The 19,805-nt window shown below is 33.7% G+C and overlaps 1 protein-coding gene across 1 annotated transcript in view; it reads right to left on the bottom strand.

Moving 5' to 3' along the window:
* Positions 1–19,805, bottom strand: part of Phm (Peptidylglycine-alpha-hydroxylating monooxygenase) — a 41,788-nt gene that overhangs the window by 618 nt on the left and 21,365 nt on the right. The window contains exons 4-8 of the mRNA XM_088240601.1: positions 13,577–13,655; positions 11,752–11,878; positions 6,712–6,760; positions 3,066–3,211; positions 2,141–2,333 (exon numbers count right to left, since the gene is read on the bottom strand). Coding sequence (XP_088096727.1) covers positions 2,141–2,333; positions 3,066–3,211; positions 6,712–6,760; positions 11,752–11,878; positions 13,577–13,655 — 594 coding nt within the window. The remainder of the gene's footprint in view (positions 1–2,140; positions 2,334–3,065; positions 3,212–6,711; positions 6,761–11,751; positions 11,879–13,576; positions 13,656–19,805) is intronic.

Genomic DNA, 19,805 nt, shown 5'->3' with positions numbered 1-19,805 from the left:
TGGTCAAAAATGTGTACTAAAAAACGAAAATATACTTTAAAAAGATACATACATAAAAAATATTTTAAAAAACCTAATTGATTAAAAATAGCAGCGGTTTTTCAATTGGGAGATGAGGCTTGCACATATTAAGTTTAAAAAGTACATTTTGTCATACTTATTAAAGGATGGGAAATGTGGAATCAGATAATGAGTTTGGAAGGAGAGAGAAAGAGGAACCAAGGAAAGAAAAGAGATCAAAATATATATCCCATAAATTTCTTTTTTTCAATATTTATTTCACATCCGATTGGACCATAGTTGACGGTTTGAAGTTAATCTTGTTTGACTAATATACTGGGATACTGTTGTTGCTGACTTATATAGGGACACAATATCTCCTCCTACAGTATGATTACTTTAGTTTCATGTAGGCTACAGCCGTCTTTTCCTAAATGGTAAACAGGATTTTGACAGCTATAATTGTCATTTTCTAAATAAGGCACTTCCAGATTACGCAGACAGTTTTACTTAGATGAGTTATTTCTGAAATAACGTTCATATTCGCATAAAAGTAAATTTTAGTCAAATGTTTAGCCCGATTACCTAGAGAACGAGAGTGCAAGAGGTCTAGGGTTCAATTCCCGAAATGTTTGACATAAAATATTTATTTGAAAGGGTGTTTTTACTCTGGAATATTTCATAGACCCTGGACTGGCACCCAAAGCGATCAAGATACGCTGCGATACCAATGCAGTGCCCTATGCACCATTGAGTTGCACGACAGTTGACAGTTGAATAATGAACTATTGAAAGTACACACATTTTAGTAATATAATTATATCGTACGTTATTATTTTATTTTGTAATATTATTCTGATGTTTAAAATCCTAATTATAAAAATCCTAGGTAATATGTTATAAAAATACCATAGTGGTTTGAATGTTTTAAGTACAATAAGTATATCATTATTTTTATTATAATCAAATAGTTTTAGAACATGCAAAACTTAAAAAAATAACTGCATAGTAAAGGCAAAGTGGGGTGGTACATATTAGTACTATTTGCTGCGTTTTCCACGAATCAAATTTGCAACACATTTGCTGAAAAGTGTCATCTTAAGCTAAACATGTCTTCCATTTTCAAATAAATTGTGGTCTAGCAAAGTTCGAAATTTGAACCCTTGTCCACAATACTAATACCCGTATGCAGAGACAAAACTTAAGGTGAGGAAAGTACATTTTAATTTCAAATACAGAGAATAACCCGAAGGTGAAGACAATAGAATGTACCTTCCTCACCGTAAGGTTTGTCTCTGCATACGGGTATAAGACTCAGACGAAACCACATATAGTAGGGCCAATTTAATAGGTCACATTTGACATTTGTCGGTTTTTAGCTTCATATTGAGGTGACCTGCTTAAAAACATCGATTAAAGTTAATGAATCGATTCGGACTTCAAACATAATATATGTGAATTGAATTCAGTTACTATGAAAAAGTACTTATAGGTACTGTAATTTTATTTTTAAAACCATAAGTCAAATCCCTGTCCCATTATTACTTTCTATCGTAAATTTAAGGAACAAAATAAGATAAGTACATAATTTAACAAAATTATCAACATTCGATTTTTCTGGGTAACATCCCTAGTGTTTAAAAAGAAAAAGGGTTCACTGATGCAACATTGTAACGACGTTTAGAACAGAAAAAGTTTATTATGTTTAGAATGGTTTATTAGTGAAAGTAAATCGTAAAATTACCTTCTTTTGTCGTTATTACAATAAATATGTAATCGCAATTGAAAAAAGTTAAGCGATAGTGCAGTTCTAAAGTCGAAAAAATAAATATTCTTTTATTATCGCCCTTACAAGGTTATGTTGTTGAATTTTAATGAAATGTCAAATGTGACCTATTAAATTGGCCCTACTATAAGTACAAATATTTTTAAGAATATTATTAACACTTTGATTTTTTTAAATGAAAGCTGCTTTGTTTTTTGCCTTATTCTTTATGTGCAAAGCTTATAATGATATACTGCAATAAATACACCTACTCTACTAAAACTACCGAGTAAGAATTGGCGGGTTAGTGGCGGTGGCCTTATTTAACAACTTCTCCACATTTTTGGTTTTGTATATGTAGTTGGATTCTCTTACCCGATCAGAGTCCACCTATTCCTGGTACTCTGCATCGTGCAGCGGGCGGCCAGAATGTCCCCATAGCGGATGGGACTGTCGTCCAACACAGGATAGAACATCTGCGGAGTTAGGGGATTCCTCTTTCCCAATAGAGACCAGACATCTTCACCCTTCTCGTTTATACGAACCCTGTATCCTGATACCACTTTTCCTGCAAATTGAGAAATGGAATTATGTACAATCGAGATATAAAATATGGAAGTCTCGATATTGAATCGGGTTGTGGTCCCGTGGCTAGTGTTGCGGACTCGCGGATCAGAGGTCCGAGATTCAAACCCCACTCTACCCCAACTTGATTTCCATTTTCTAATAGTGAGTTATTTACAAAATTGAAATATTTGAGTAAATAATAAGAACGCTAATATTTCTATCTTTAAATTTTTTTTTTGAAGGTGAATTTGATAGAGAAAACAATAGTACTATTTTTTTTTCTCTAAGTAGCATGAATTGTTTATTACTTTCTGTTTTTGTTAATATATAATGCTTTACTTTAATCATAAATTTTCATCCCGAGAAGTACACTGCAGTAAGTCTAAATTAGGCCATTGTAATGAATGCAGTTTCACCAAAAAAAAAATTACAATATTTTGAGTTTGTCCAAACGTTTGTAGACAAAAGACTGGATTTCACCCCATAGGGAGTCATTAAGATTAACAAATTACAACAGAGATGGAGATCATTTTAGAGAAAATGGAAGTCTAGGCATTTACAGGGCTTATGACCTGTCATTGGCTGGTTTAAGTGGCCACTTTACACACTGTGTAATCACTTTTTATTTATTTTACATACTCGTAAATTTTTAAACCATTTATTTTAACTGTCTAGATTATCTGTATTTTTATTAATAATTTTAACTAAAATATTATCAGGAGTATTTTCTCACCCAGATTGTGTGTATGTGTCCTGTAAGCGAAGGGATGTATGACTTTGTTTTCATTGACTTTACAGGATGTTTCCATGTGTTCCAATTTCATGGGAGCGATAGCGCCGCTACTTCCTAGTAAAAGCACTCCAGCCAACTTGCTAAGCCTGGAAACCAATACAAACTTAAATAAAAAACAACATAATATATTTAACCAGAAACAAATAAAATACTTCCGAGAATAATTTATAGATATCCATAATAAAATAAATCTTGCTATACTGGTTTGGTGAAATTTTGGTAAGCAATAAGTATTTGAGGGTATTAAAAGCAATCTTATAAATCTCCATTGAAGGAATTACTGAGATATTTGCAAAAAACTTTGAAAAAAGAATTGTGAGATTTCTAATTATGCTTTACCAACTCAATGGAGAATGCCAAGTTTACGGTGTCAAGTAGTATTAATTGAAATCAGTTTTTGCAAGATTTAGAGACGATTTTGAATTACGCTATTATTTAGGTAGATAGGTTTTTATGTATACTTTATTTTGGCATCAATAACTAATTTTCCATTTTTGGTGGAGATTTCCAAGTTTGCTTTTGTTTTTATTTACTCCTCATATTTTTATTAATACTGTCGGCCCCGTGCTGTAATGGTCAGCGCTTTTGCCTACCATGCAAGAGGTCCCGTAATTTACATCACATATCATTTAATAATTTAGACGTACATAATTATAAATGACTGTAATTAATTAATATCAAATCGGGATAATCTTCCCCTGATATATATTTAATTGAAATATAATTATTAAAAAAAAATGAGCTAAAGCTTTTATTTATTTACTTTAAATATAAAATAAAATACATTGTAGATAGTAATATAACTTTGATTTAGATGTATTTTTTTTTTTACCTTAGATATGATTATAGAAACAGTGAAATGAAAATGTTTGTTGGGAGTAGAAAAACAGTGACATTAATCAATTAATCAGTGCGTAATATATTTTCAAACCGACACAGATTTATTTATTTGACACTTTATATACATATATATTATTTATCCATATAAGGGCGGGTATATTGCCTTAAGGCAATTTCTTCCTACCTACCCAAACCGTTCAGTTTGAGAAAATTATAAATACATGAACATATTGAATCTTACAATTTTATACAAAAATTAAAAGCAAAGATTAACAAAAAAAAAATTAACACTACTATGAAGAGAGGAGAGGGGATGGGATTGAAAGAAGAAAGATAAGGGAACAATTTAAACATTTAGATAGTGACATTTCAATCTTGACTTAAATGTAAATAAAGAAGGGGCGTCTCTAACATTAGTGGATAGATTATTCCACAATCGAGGGGCTACTACTGTGAAAGAGGAGGCAAGAAAATTATAGCGATGACAGGGTATTAAAAGGGTTCTCTCTTTACTAGAATGAAGAGATAGTCCGTGTTGTGAAAGAGGTTTGATGAGCTCTCTCAGATAAACAGGCGAAGCGGGATTATTTAAAATATTGTGAAGAAGTGATAGAATGTGAATGTTTCTTCTATGCCTGATACTGAGCCAGTGTAGTTGCGTGCGATACTCGGTTATGTGGTCAAATTTGCGAAGATTAAAGATATAACGAATACAAATATTCTGCAATCGTTCTAACTTATCAAGCAATTCAGAGTTAGCATCTGGATAACATACATCCGCGTAGTCAAGGAGTGGAAGAAGTAAGCTCTGGACTAATGTTTGCTTAACATTAATTGGCAAGAAATTCTATAATCTTTTAAGTGAGTGCAAACTGCAATAAAGTTTACGACTAACTTCGTTAACCTGATCGTGCCACCCTAAATGCTTATGAATGATAATACCTAAGTTTTTGACTGAGGTCATGAATGGAATATCTGTACCATCTATTTAATGTCGATTAGACTAGATTCAATGTCGCCACAAATATTCTTTGACAAATGAATCGAATATTGCATCGTAACATTGAATTAAAACAAAAACAATTGACGTCTAACAATAAGTGTTGACGTAAGCTCGCCACAATCTTCAAAGTCAATAACATGTTGTCTCCAGGTGATACAACATGTTATTGACTTTGACTCAATATTATCTCAGAGCATAAAACTTAATATTTATACATAAGTTCATGTTTAATAATCAATTCAAATATTTCAATGAAACCAACACGATGGAATTATTTATTTTTAAGTTGCACAAAATCGCACACACATAATCAATATCATATGACGTACATAGAAAATAGGAGGTATTTTTTAAACCTTACATTGAGCAAGCAAGTGCAATTTCCCATAACTCTCTTATCATTGTTTGATTCATATGAATTAGTGACGTCGTTCAAAGTAGTTCGTTTTTATTAATATATTTTCTTCCTGCATTTTCAGGAAACTTAGCCGTACAATTTAATGCGCCGATTTTTACTGCGCCCAAGAAAACATTTATTGTATTCGATTTCCTGTAGGGCTGAAGTTCCTCACTAGGCGCTAATACTGTACGTATTTATTGCACCTATAGGAATGTGATCATGTATATTTTATTTATATTGTAAAGAAAATTTTCAAGAATTTTTATACTTCCCAAATATACTGTAAGAAACTTATAGATGGAACACATATCCGATTGGACATTATTTTACCCCTACGCAAAATACTACAAAACATATGAATTAATCCATAGAATAATTAAACTTATTAAAAGCAGTCCGGCCCTAAAAACCGGGTATATGTATATATATATATATATATATATTATATATTGCCTGTGTCAGAGTAGGTTGGGAATACAGTTGTGTGTGTGCAATAGAACCGGACTCCTGGATGGGTGTTTTCAATTTGATGACTTCTAACATATTACAACAGAGATGAAGAACATTTTAAAGAAGGTAATATAGAAGTCTAGGCATCTACAGGGCTTACGACCTGTCATTGGCTGGTTTAAGTGGCCACTTTACACACTGTGTAACATTCACTATTCCGCCCATATTTGAACATCCCTATTCCTTTAATTCTTTCATCTGTTGCTGTTTGTGAAGTTAAAGAGCTGAAACCTTTATTTATGCGGGTGAGATTCATCTAATTAAATTATTTCACCTACATACGAGGCAACGCCTGAATTTTTTTCTATTTCTATACTTCTTCATGGACCAGGTGGATTTATCAACAATATTTTGAGTTTGTCCAAATTTTTGTAGACAAGGACTGGATTCAACTCCCTGGGGAGCTGTTAATTGTGCACTTTCACCTACCATGCTTTAGGTCCTGGGTACGATTCCTGGGAGGGTCGTCATGAAATATTTATTTATAAGGTGGTTCTACATTCTACACTGCAATATTTCACTATCCCTGGACTGGCAACTAAAGTGTAAGACTGATCACCTTGTCTTCATGCAACAAATTATCAATATATTCTGCATTTAGTGTACCAATACGATGATGATATATATGAATTTATAATTATTACATTATCTTTTCATTATCAATATTGTGTAATAGATCATTATTCTCGTCAATAATTAAATAATACATATTGTTAATTACTTTCTACGAGAGATAACATTGAAATTCATAATTTTCAAATTAGAGGCTAGTAACATTACATGCATATTTAATATGCATTATGGAAATGAAATACAATATTTTATTTACTTACGGTTTTTCTGTATAATGAAGGAAAACGCCTGAATTGTCAGTCACGCCAGCTGTTAACACAAAGTTTTGTATTTAATTTATATTATATTATATAAACATGAAACAATCATTTATTACAAAAATACAAAGGGAACTAAACATCAATTATACATGATAAATAGAAATATTTATCTCATTTATTCCACTACAGGATAAAAAAAAGACAATTTTAACCACAGCATAAATCCACCTACGATTTTAAAACAACGAGGGCAGATTGATAATGAAGCTACCTAGCGCTAGATGACAGCACAAACACAAAAAAGATTTCTTTTTTCCAAATTGCGATCTGTCAAACGGCAGCTGTTATAATGTCATCCAAATTCATAGATTAGTTTGTTTGTTGTAGTCGTTTGAAGTAAACAATTTTTGTGTTTCTTGAAAAGTGGAAAAAAGCAAATTTCGTGCAGTGATTAAACACTATTATTTGAAAGGGAAAACGGCGAAAAAGACAAAAGAAAAGCTCGATAAACATTACGGTGAGACCGCTCTGTCAGATTACATGGAAAAATAATGGATCGCTGAATTTAAACACGGCCGAACAAGCACTGCAACAGTACCATCAACAGGAAGGCCAAAAAAGGTGGTTACTGAAGAAAATATCAAGAAAATTCTCGATATAGTCATGAATGATCGCCGAGTGAAGTTGCGTGAGATTGTTAAAATGGTAAACATCTCATATGAACGTGTGTTCAACATTTTGCATGAACATTTGCATACGGAAAAGCTATCGGCAAGATGGGTGCCGCGTTTGCTCAGTGTCGAACGAAAACGAGTTCGAGAGACCACTTCACAGCAGTGTTTGGACATGATAAAGCGTAATCCTGTTGGTTTTTGGAGTCGATTAATAACTGTTGATGACACGTAGGTGCACCACTGTCTCGCAAATGGCTCGCAGGAAAAAGAATTAGCTGAAATGATGAAGTTATTACCGAAACTAACATGTATTTTGAGAGGTTCCCGAAATCGTATTATTCAGATGGTAAAAAAAAGGTGGAATATCGTCTTACTAAGTGTGTCAAAGTAAAAGGAGACTATGTTCAGAAATAAATGGTTTTTGAAAAAAAAAATGTTTTTTTCCTACTTAGGTAGCTTCATTTTCAATCCGCCCTCGTATGTGCATGTATGCAGCGCCAGATCTAACGGGATCTAGCGCCCCGTCACCTACTGAAAAGGGACGGGAATATACACATTTGTAAATGAATATGTGCATGTTATTCTCCCTTCCTAAGCAAGTGTCTGGTTCTTTGTGCCAACTGAACTTTTAGTAAGTGCAACTCTGCATGTTTGTAATTATTTACTTAACACAATATTTAAGAAATCTTAACATATTGGGGACTTGAATAAGTTTTCACTGTTTTTGTTCGATGTCTCTTGGCTTCAATTCGAATGGCACCCAATTTCCTCGCTTTCAAATCATTCCTGATGCTTTTAAACCTTTAGTAACTGTTATGTGATCAACTTCCAATGATTCTGCAAGTTAATTTTGAGTCTGACATGAGTCCTTCATAGAGCAAAGCTTCCAATTATTCGTCTTCAAACTTTTTCGGTGCGCCAGAGTGTTCTTTATCTTCAATATCAAAATCGTTATTTGTTAAGCGTCAAAACCAATATCAGCATATTGTTTCCGACAGAGCATAGTCACTGTAAGTCTCCACAAGAATTCTATGAGCAACAGCTGCAGATTAAAAAAAAAACAAAAACCTCTTTTGTGGCACGAAATTTGACATGTTTAATGCTATTAAAAATATGTTCTTTACGCTTCGGTGGAATAATATATACGGTCATTTCAAGCCTAATGATAGAGCTTCGCGATGAAGTTGGCTGTACTGTTGCGCTATGTAAAAGGGCTAAGATAACATCATCTGTCGGGAAGCAGCGAGAACTTATTCAAGTCCCTATTATTTTATTTTTTAAATAATTTCCTTTTTATTTTATTATTTATTTAAAGGCTAAACAGTTTTTCCAGACCACACGTTTGTTGTGTGATCAGAACACATTAAGGTAATGAATTTGTCGCATAAATTAAAGAAAAACACATCTTTTTTAATTCATATTTTATTTGACAAGGCAAATATGCAAAAACATTGTTATAATATATTGTAGCAACTGATACAATAGTCAGTTCAAACACAACAGATATTTAAGTGCTTAAAATCTTTATTGGTGATTTAAACCTAAATGTTTTTTTTTTTTAAGTGTTCTTGTTGAATGTCTTAAAAGCTGGTAAATTTTAACTGAAATGTGCTGTAATTTATTATAGAAATAATAGAATAGTGATGCTTAAATCTAAAAAATTGTAAATGTATTGTAATCCAATCAAATCATTTGATGGTAAAAGAATTAACAGTAAAATGTAATAATCAAATATATTATTAACATAGTTCTTTATAAAAATAACTTTTTTTAAATGACAGTGAATCTGAATTACATTTTAAAATTCAATCCAACCTTCAAGTTTTCAAATATATGTATATTTGAAATTGTTTACTATATATTTGTAATTGTTTACTAAACACAATATTTAAGAAACCATAACATGTTGGGGACTTAATGGGGGAATAAGTTCTCCCTTTAATGTCTCATGGCTTCAATTCGAATAGTTCCCAATTTCCTCGCTTTCCAATCATTCCTGATGCTTTTAAACGTTTAGTAACTGTTATGTGATCAACTCCTAATGATGATTCTGCGTCTGACATGAGTCCTTCATCGAGTAAAGCTTCCAATTATTGTTACAAATTAACGCAATGTGTTTAGCTACAAAATGCAAGTCAAGCATCTTGCATAATGCCTGAATTAAATCAATTGTAAGTATGTTTTGTGATTACATAAACTTGTTTTTCGTCACGAAAATTAGTAAAAAAATTAATATTGCAAAGGATAATATTATTTGATCATAACTACACCTGTTTATGGTTTCTGAACCAGTCTTTGAAATAAAACTTTAATGAAAGTCATGTATTCTTAGTGCGACTTATTTTTAGATCGACACATGTTAATCTTGAAATGAAAATCGCTAATTTGCTTAGTTTAGTGTTTATACAACTCCGTATTACAGCCATTAAACACCAAACGGAACAAGCGAGAATATTGAAGAAAACATTAAACACGCTGCGGTGTAATTTTTTTATTTAAAACTTGCAATCAGAACGGGTTATTTAACCCATTACGTAATTTTGACAGCAAAGTTAGAATAATATGACGAATTAAAAGTTACTGAAGTAGCGAATGCCGAATCAGAATCAACAATGTTGTCACAGATTGGTTTGAGGTCACCACAGGAGTTCGTCAAGGTTGCGTCCTTGCACCGTTCCTTTTTATAATCCTCATGGACTTCATCCTAAGGAAGTCAATTCCACTAGATCGAGGAATATCCATCTCCTCCGATGATGCGGTTATAATTGACGATTCATTCACGGGTCTCCGGGCCACTGAAGGAAGCCTAAATAGGTACTCTGCATGCATGGGTTAAAAATCAATATTGCGAAAACCCATGTACTGTGTAACACTTCATGCCTCGATGCCCAAAATCCCCTGGCTCTGTCAAACCAAATCATCGAAAGGGTCGAGAGTTTCAAATACCTGGGAACATATTCTACGGAAAATGGCAGATTCCAAAGGAGTTGGGAGTGCAGCTAGGAATATCAGGCGCCATATTCAACAGTATAAGGGCTGTCGAGAGACCGGATATTTACTCAATGAAAACCAAATGCCGCCTTTATAACGCCTGCACAGCACCTATTCTCCTCTACGGATGCCAATCGTGGCACCTCACTAGGGCCCAAAACAGCAAAATACTGAGTTTTGAGAATAGGTATCTCAGAAGAATCTTGGGTGTGCGGTGGTTTGACTTTGTGCGGAATGAAGTAATAAGAGAATGGACGCAGCAAACTCCGGTGACAACTGTCATCAAGCGGAGGCGATACGGTTGGCTTAGCCATGTACTACGAATGCCTCCTGAAAACCTTAACCACGCTTGCCTACTTTACAAGGCATCAGGTTCTCGACGTCCTGGATGTCCACTGCTGACTGTTCGTCGGCAGTTCATGTCAGAACTACAGGACGCGAATCTGACTTGGGAGGATACACAGGAGCTGGCAGCCGACAGAGATGTCTGGAGGATCTTCGTGGACACCATTTGCAACTAGGGAGCGGACATGGAATGATGATGACGATGAATACAATAGCTGCTAATCTGCCGATATGTACAGAAAAATATGTCCATATTATGCGCAGAAGCCGTATTCGCCAAGTGAAGGTGAATTCTGACTTGCATTCTCATAATCAAAATTGTGCATGAGATCTCGCTCTAGTATAGTTATTGGGAACATACAAACTGACCTCTTTCGATATATGTCAATTATTATATAATACTTCCAGATATTAGCTTATAAATTGTTTCCCGAGAAAAATATAATGAAGAGATTCGAGGGTATTGTAATCAAGCATTCCTAATAGAAATAATAACGGATACGAGAATCGATAGTAATTACATTATTTATGATATGCATATCGCAAAAATCGCTTTTGAGGGGTCCCAAATTATGGAACAGTATTCTAGTATGCTGCGTACAAGTGTATCCATACAAAGTGTGTATTGCAGTTGTATAATTGAAAGATCTAGAATTTCGAAGTACAAACCCAAGCATCTTACTAGATTTTATCTATAGCACTAGTAATATGGAACTTAAATGTGAAATGTGCTTCAAAAAGAATACTGAGATCTTTGATTTGGTAATTGTGTGGTGAAATTACTTTATTCGTGTTGTAAGGAAATAATGATATTTTTTTGGAACGAGTATATAAAATAACGGAACGCGTATAATTGTAAAAAAGAAACTGATTTTGAGCCTTAAATTCAACAATCTATACACAAAACTTGAAGAAATAATAATGTGCGATAATTTTGATTGGAACTGTTTTCTGCATCAAATATTTTTCTATGTGACACTTCAGTCCCTTTTCTCTTCCGGAGATATACATGGAAAATACAATATCTTACCAGGGAACCGGTGCATGTAGTGGACTTGGAGAACCAGATATTGTATGGGAGAGTCTCCTCCAACTTGAAATCCAACATCATCAGGAAGTGTCAAGGTTGGTGCATCTCGTGCCCAAGCATATATAATCTAGAAAAAAAAAAACGATTTTTTTAAAGATTATAAGATGATGTAAGTGGGAATCCAAATTATTACTATTATTACATTTAAAAAAAAATTATATGCTAATTTTTATTTCTCTCAAACTGGTCTATATAATTCGTAGGAGGTCTATGATATATATTTTTGGTTTGGAAATAAAGTTATTTAATATTTATAACTAACTTTCTTGCTTGATGACTTGCTGTAATTTTCTCTCCTAAATGGAAAAATATTAGGGTTATCCGATACCAATACTGATGTTTTAATGTTTCTGACATATCAGAATTGGCGTTATTTATTTACCGATTCATGGATACATTATAAATGTCGCATTTTAGAAAATTATAATTCATGTTATTTGCCTCGTATAAAATGCTAAGTTACTACGATTAGATAATGATGTCAACATTTTGCGTAACTTTGAAGTGTTTACAAAATCAATAAGTAAAACCACTGCAGTATCAGCGGACACAATTGTAATAATTAATAGTCATTAAAAAGTGCTCAAAGCACCAAACTTCAGAGTTTCGAAAGTAAGCACTAGAGAAGAATATTAGGTTTAATATGGTTCGATTTTATAACTAACATTGAAGTCTGAAAATGGACGCAGCAGCCTCCTATAACGGGTGTTTGGATGGTGCGACGGTGGGCCTGGCTTGGACACGTGTTACGCATGCCTCAGGAGAACCTGAACCCAAGTTGCCTGTTCTTTGAACCTGCGGGCTCACGCCATCCTGGAAGGCTGTCAATGACGATCTTTCAACTTTATTCGGCGGAACTGAGGGACGCGGGATTGATATGGGAGGAGGCGAAAGTGCTGGCTAGCGATAGGGTCTCCTGGAGGCGTCTGGTGATGTCCATATGCTCCACTTAGGAGCAAAAGTGGAAAAAGAAGAAAAAATAAAGAAAAGTGCTCGACAACATCAAAGATAAAGAAGGTCGGCCGATAGAAAGGGAGAATTTATTTAGAGAACTATACTCCTAATGAAAGATTTGATTTTTTGGAAAATAAATCATAATTAACGCACCTCTTTATAATCTGAAACTATTTCAGAAACCGCGATACCACAATATCCATCTACAAGATGTGGGGTGTGAAGCCTTTGCAAAAACATTATTAAAGAGTTCCGAGGAAAATGAGCCCCTATCCTCTTTGAATACCAATTCTTTCAAAGAAGAGGTTAAGAGATATCCTAATATAGTGAGAATGGCAGATTTTCTCGTTTTCTAGCGCAGTGAGATTTCAAATCCTTTTTTTTTTAATTGGCACAAAAGTACTTTAGTTCCAAACGAGTTTTACATATTCGAGATACTATTTTCAACAGCAGCAGTCTCATTCAAACAGACTTGCGAAATCCCCTTTCCCCACATAACTTGAATGCTGTGATTTGTAAATAAAAATCTAATAAAAATCATTTTTTAACTTCTGAAGGTTCAATTCTGTTAATTCTGTTAATGAATTTTCTTTCTGTTTATCTTTTTAGTCAATTAAATTTATTTAAGCAATTTTGTTCGTGTCTTATTTACAGTTAAAACCTTTCATTAAATTTACTATCCATATGGGTAGCGGCATTAATATCCCCGCAGAAGCGCATATTGATACTTCCCTAAAAAATGTACATATTACCAGATGAATATAGAAAATCTTCTACTGTTGCTCTCAGATATATTTGATTATTTTTGTACCTGAGAACCTTCACCGCATGGACTGGCTTGAGTGGAGTAATCCGAAGCTACCTCGGACTTCTGCATTTCCCCACAGTTCCTGAAGTAACAAGAAAAAACAAACATTAATATGTTATTTCGGCACCTATGAAAACATATTTGTGAAGAACAATAATTATAATTGCCTTCAATTCGCTACTTAGGGAAATAATTAGCATTGGTAACATAGTACATTTTGCGATATAAAGTAATATATTCTAATTAATGTGACACTTTATATCACAAAAGAAGCTGCATCCTCGGGAGATCACTGGTTAAACCTGAGGATGTTAGAGCGTTCGCCTTCTACCCAATAGCTCGCTACTTTATGGACCTGGGCATGGAGGGGGAAATTTAGCCATATGAGAACACTCACTCTCCACTCAGCAGCCAGGCTTTTAAGACTTGCATAGGCTTGGATGGCAACAACCAATATACGGGGACCCTTCCCAATAGATTTACACAGGTCATAGTGACATAAGAACCTTATATTACACTGACCCTTAGTTTTCAAAATATAAATAAGTATATTGTAGCGTTTATTGTAATGTAATATGCTACAATATTATATATAATATTTTTTTAACTTTTTTAATAATAATTATGTACAACTCATTACTATAATTGAAGTTACAACCATAGAAATACACTATTAAATTGTAATATAATAATGACCATGATTTTGTCCAAAACTATTATTATGAATACAAGCTGCTATATACAGGGTGGCCGGAAAAGTGACATACAAAGGTAAAATATAAGTACCTCATATTGAGGGGTATCCGAATCGCCCCCATGTATGTTCCGCGATTTCGCTTAATTTTCGAATTATGATTTTTTTAATGGGTTTTTGAAAATTTTCGACCTGATCGGTTTTTAATTAAATTTTTTTCATTTCTGAAAGGTTTTTTTAGGATTTTTTTTTTGAAACTCTTTTTTTTTATTGTACTTTCACGCAAAAAATAATAAGCTTCGTAACTCGTAATGAAAGCTACAAAATTTTTGACCTAAATGCTGAATTTAAGTTCGAGCGAGTCAGACTTGAACTTTCAGCTTAAAATTAAAAATCTAAAAAAGCCATTGTTTAGTTTCTGATTAACTTTTAAAACTGCGCTAAGCTCAGAGCTTTTGAAATAATACAAGAAAAGTAGTACTTAATAGGCTATTATTCGTTGAAATCAGCCTTTAAAGATACTGAGGTGGAAAATTCCTAAGTATAATTATGATAGAAAGTGTGTAAACTAACAAATAATAACTGTTAGAGATAAAATGGCGACATGAGTAGCAGTAAACAGAAGGTGAGAATGGCAGGAATTTTCCACCTCATTATATTTTAAGGCTGATTTCAGCGAATAAAATTAAGTACTACTTTTTTGAATTATTACAAAAGCTTAGAGCCTAGCGCAGTGTTTAAAGTTACTTAGAAACTAAGGAATTGCTTTTTTAGATTTTTAATTTTATGTCGAAAGTTCAAATCTGACTCGCTCGAACTTAAATTCTGCATTTTAGGTCAAAACTTTAGTAGCTTCTATTAATGTTACGAAGCTGATTATTTTATGCGTGAAAGTACAATGAAAAAAAAATGAGTTCCAAAAAAAAAGATTAAAAAAAAAACCTTCTAGAAATTTAAAAAAAAAACCAATCCGGTCGAAAATTTTCAAAAACTCATTAAAAAATCATAACTCTAAAATTACGCGAAATCGCGGAACATATATGGAGGTGATTGGGTTACCCCTAAAAATGAGGCACCTTCATTTTATCTTTGAACGTCACTTTTCCGGGCCACCTGCATACCATCGGTCGGCGTGCATTTCCGCCAATCTACAAAATCAACTTTTTCCAGGAGACACTAAAAACTGCTTTTAAATCATATCTAACACATATCTAACACATTATTTACTCCGATCCGCAGTACTGTTCTTCTTCAGGAAGCTCGCCTACTATTGGTTCCACGCGTATCATATGATTAGCGAACATCCAATAATAGTTTTTAAAAAAACTAATCTAATTTTTGACAAAATTGTAGATACTGCACGCCGCCCGACGATATATGATACTGAACCGGAAATATAAATTTTCGGTCGTAAATTTACAATGGCAAAATAATCACTCTCTTGTTTCGAATTTACTATCCTTCATCTTTTTCTGCTGGTAAATTTGAGTTACAATTAAGGAAAATAACAGTACCAATTTTAGGTTGCTTACATTAAAATAATATATATATACTTTCGCTTCCTTACCAGGGCTGGTATTCCAAACGCTCTCGTGGCCGTATTATCTCGTGTATTTACATACAAAATACACGAGAAAAACTGTTTTTAGTTGTTGTTGTTCATAATAGCACCCGGGTGGTGATAAAAACACACATTATGTTATCCTTATCAGAAATTGCCCAAAATCCTAATACTGAGTGATCACCTGAAGTTAATTCAATTTTTTTTGTTGATATTAACCTTCAATTTCGAGACATGCTTTTTTTCAAATTACAAGTGGTCAATTTAAAAGATCGTGCAAAAAAAATAATATAATGAAGATGTAACTTTTGACACATGTGAGTAAATAAAATTCTACAGAAAACAAATAGAGAATATATTTGCAATGTCAAAAAACAGTCGAGACAAGATTTACTGACCACTAAGTCTATATTGTTCTAGAACTATATATTCTGAGTACACAATTTTATAAGTATAGACATGTTCATGATAATATGTGGTATGCACAGAATCAAATATTGCCTCCATCATTGTGCTTGTGGAAGTCGAATGGAGTTAAAATTTCCTACATTTCCACGGCCGTTCAGATGCACAATGCGTTCGTACTCTTTTCTAACGTTTTGCATCCCTTAACAGCGTCAATCATCGGGGTTGATGTTATTTGTGTAGCGTATATACAGGGTGTTCTTTAAACCATGTCACATCCGAAACCACGATGATCAGTATGAGAAAGAAGACATATTGGCGCATTAAAATATTTTTTTAGAACGACTAAAATCTTAAAAATACCATATAGAAAAAAAACAAATGGTTGCTTACTTCTGCGGGGGAGAAGCGAAAGGGGCGCGGCCGTGCGGTTCAGACTCCCCCCTCTTCGTTTCTCCCCTGCAGAAGTAAGCTGCCATTTGTTTTTTTTCTATATTTTATTTTTTGAAATTTAAATCGTTCTAAAAAAAATAATTTATGTGCCAATATGTCTTCTTGCTCATACTGATCATCGTGGTTTCGGATGTGACGGGGTTTAAAGAACACCCTGTATATGTAATGTTATGTACTTAGGATTTGTACCGTGTCGCAGTCGTTACTGCATGCAGCTTGTTAATTTGGAATCTGTGTAATTTCACAGTTTACACTTTTATGTGATTTTATTATAACCGAGTATCAGAATGATTTTAATCGCACCCGCAGGCAATATGCCGGCCAATGTACAATTAACATTATGTACAAAAAGTTAAATAAATAAAAATCATCTCTCCGATCGCTTCTTTTACCAAACGATTTTAGTGACTGTTCGACCTCCCTAAGATTATCGGTTTGAAGGAAAACTTATGCCCCGTTTCTATGTGGTGTTCGGCCAAAGCCAATGATTCGGGGTAGCCGAGCCCGCATGCACTCATGTGCTCCGTTGTATTTTTCTGGAAGTTTGCCCTATGAGGGAGTGTTTACAGCTATACTATCGGTTTCGAGAGGGTTCTGGACGTCCTGGTCCTTTCCTGATTTCAGAAGATCTCTAATTTATGTGGACATATCAAAAACGAATTTATCCATAACATTCTGTACATACGACGAGCAAGCTTTCCCGTTAAAATTATCTTTTGTCCTTATCATATTCGATACGGAAGCTATTCTATTGAAAATATATTTCTTTTTCTATCCTTTTCCTTATAGAGCTTTCGTTAAAATATTTTATTCACCTTCTAACTTTTTTTTACTTAAATTAGACATGTATAAAACTTAGCAGAAAAACAAGATAGGGGCATTTCAGCTAATAGCCACAAGCCACAAAACCAAAAAATGCATTAGTGTCAGAATCATGATCTAACAGTGCTATTCTTATTTTTTAAAAATAGTTTAATGAGTTTAAAATTACGAATTATCTGCAATACCTCGATGTTTTAACCAACAACCACGGAACTAGACTTAAAAAAATGTAACACTGCTTTAAGATGCTTAAAGCATTGTTGCGAATTAAAACCAATATGGCTAACATAACAATATTGCAAAAAATGTGCTAACCCCGCAATAGACCCTCTTTGCCAAAATTGTCGACAAGTTTTATTTAATTAGTTAAAGTTATTTGACATTTCGATTTCATTGAAGTTATAAGCTAAAATATTTAAATCATTTCACCCTCAATCAAAGCGTTTCTGTAAGACTAAGAGAGACGGTGCCATACCGAATAATTTTGGCAGATGAATGATTTCGACCCAAGTTTTAAACGACGAATTTTAGCTGACGAAAATTAATCTGATTTACTTAGAGAATAAAGCTCAAATTTCTCTATCTAATGAAGTCGATTGTTCAACATAGCACGGCAACGGCACCATAAAAGAACATACGACGGATTTATGAATAATGACTTTTTTAATTATTTCATTTATCAATCAGCAGGTAAACACAACGGCAACGGCAAAATTTTCACCCGTGAGTAGAAACTGAATAAATAAAACCAAAAATGAAAATAATAAATAAGTATCCACCTACCCTAATTTTACCGGACCGAGTGGATTGGCGCGTTACGTGTGAAACGGGCCCGTACATGACAGACACAATCAATCATTTTTAGAATAATAATATAAACGATGTAAAGACACAAACACCATAAATCTTGTCTGGGTTGTGCGAATAAAATCCAGGATTTCATTGTATGGTAGCGAAATGATTTTATCACTATTCCATAAGGCAGACAAAAAGATCTAAAAGTTATGATCAAAATTTTATTACAATCATAAAATATGTAGTTCAGGGTTTGTGATGCCACTCCACTATATCTGCTATTGCATAATTAAGGATTTATTGCAAAATAAATTTTAAAAGAAAAATAAATATACACAACACATTGGCGGCTTTCATGGTGTAATGGTTAAGACACTTGACTTGAGCACGGGAGGTTCCGGGTTCGATTCCCGGTGAGAACACATTTTTTTTTCTCAATCTTGAGTGTTGTGTTATAATTCACCACTGTAATTGGGCTTCCTGGCAGACTGTGGCACAAAAAAAAAAACCGTCTAAAGAGTTTATTTTGTTCAAAAAATATACGTTTGTAGATACTAATATTTTTTTAAATTATTATTAGACTTTGCTGATGCGCCTATGTCTCGCGTACTGCTTTTTGTCTGCGTTCTTCTTCCTTTCAAAAAAGCATCCAAACGGTTTTTTAACTGGTTGGCCGAAATGGAATTATCAATAAAACTATCAGAAAAAAATATCAATAAAACTTCTTGGTTTAGTTTCACTTTTATTTAATTTTGACCAACGAGCGCTTTCGCCTAAGAAGGTATCTTCAGGACTGGTAAATTGTTTACAACATTTTGAAGTTTTATAATATTTGTTACAAGATTTAGATATAAGAAGATCACATAAGTAATTTATTAAGGGACAGACAACATAAATAATATGACTACAACTGGTTTGTAAAAATTGTTCAATTTTCGGAAAGTTTTACCTCTTTTTTTTAATCCCAATTTCGGTAAATCATCACTACAAAAACTAACAAAAATAAAATCACAACTATTACACTAAACGTGTAATTAATTCTAAAAAGAGAAAAAGGAAATAATGTAAAGTAAGACGAGTAGAGAATTGAGGGAATGGCCATTCGATGGATGGGATAGCTGATTTGACTGCAGCAGGAGTGGTGTGGAGCAAGTCCAACAGCTCAGTCCAAGTGCCAGGGGAGAATGGTGGGTGAAGTTTGTCCTATTGTACTCACACTGGAACATGTGTCAGTCTGATGGTCCTCGTGGGTACACGAAAGTTTATTAGGGACAGTAATTTTGGGCAATCTATTGGGGTGCATATCACTTTGTGCATTAGAGTGAAGTCAGCAATTGTCCTTCTGGTGGAGAGAAAAGGTAACCTCAACTCAGACATCAAAGTTGAATAGCAATATTCATTTACAGGAATACTCTTTTTGAACTGTATGTAGCGTAAAAAATTCCGCTGAACTATTTCGAGGTTAAAAGAGTTGCAGTTGTACAAAGGGCTCTAGACTGACA

Source organism: Micrasema longulum, unplaced genomic scaffold, assembly GCF_059751315.1.
Source record: "Micrasema longulum isolate JH-2025_06_02 unplaced genomic scaffold, ASM5975131v1 h1tg002521l, whole genome shotgun sequence".
NCBI lineage: Eukaryota > Metazoa > Arthropoda > Insecta > Trichoptera > Brachycentridae > Micrasema > Micrasema longulum.
Note: the sequence above shows the minus strand (reverse complement) of the source record. Positions and strands in the feature narration are given on the sequence as shown.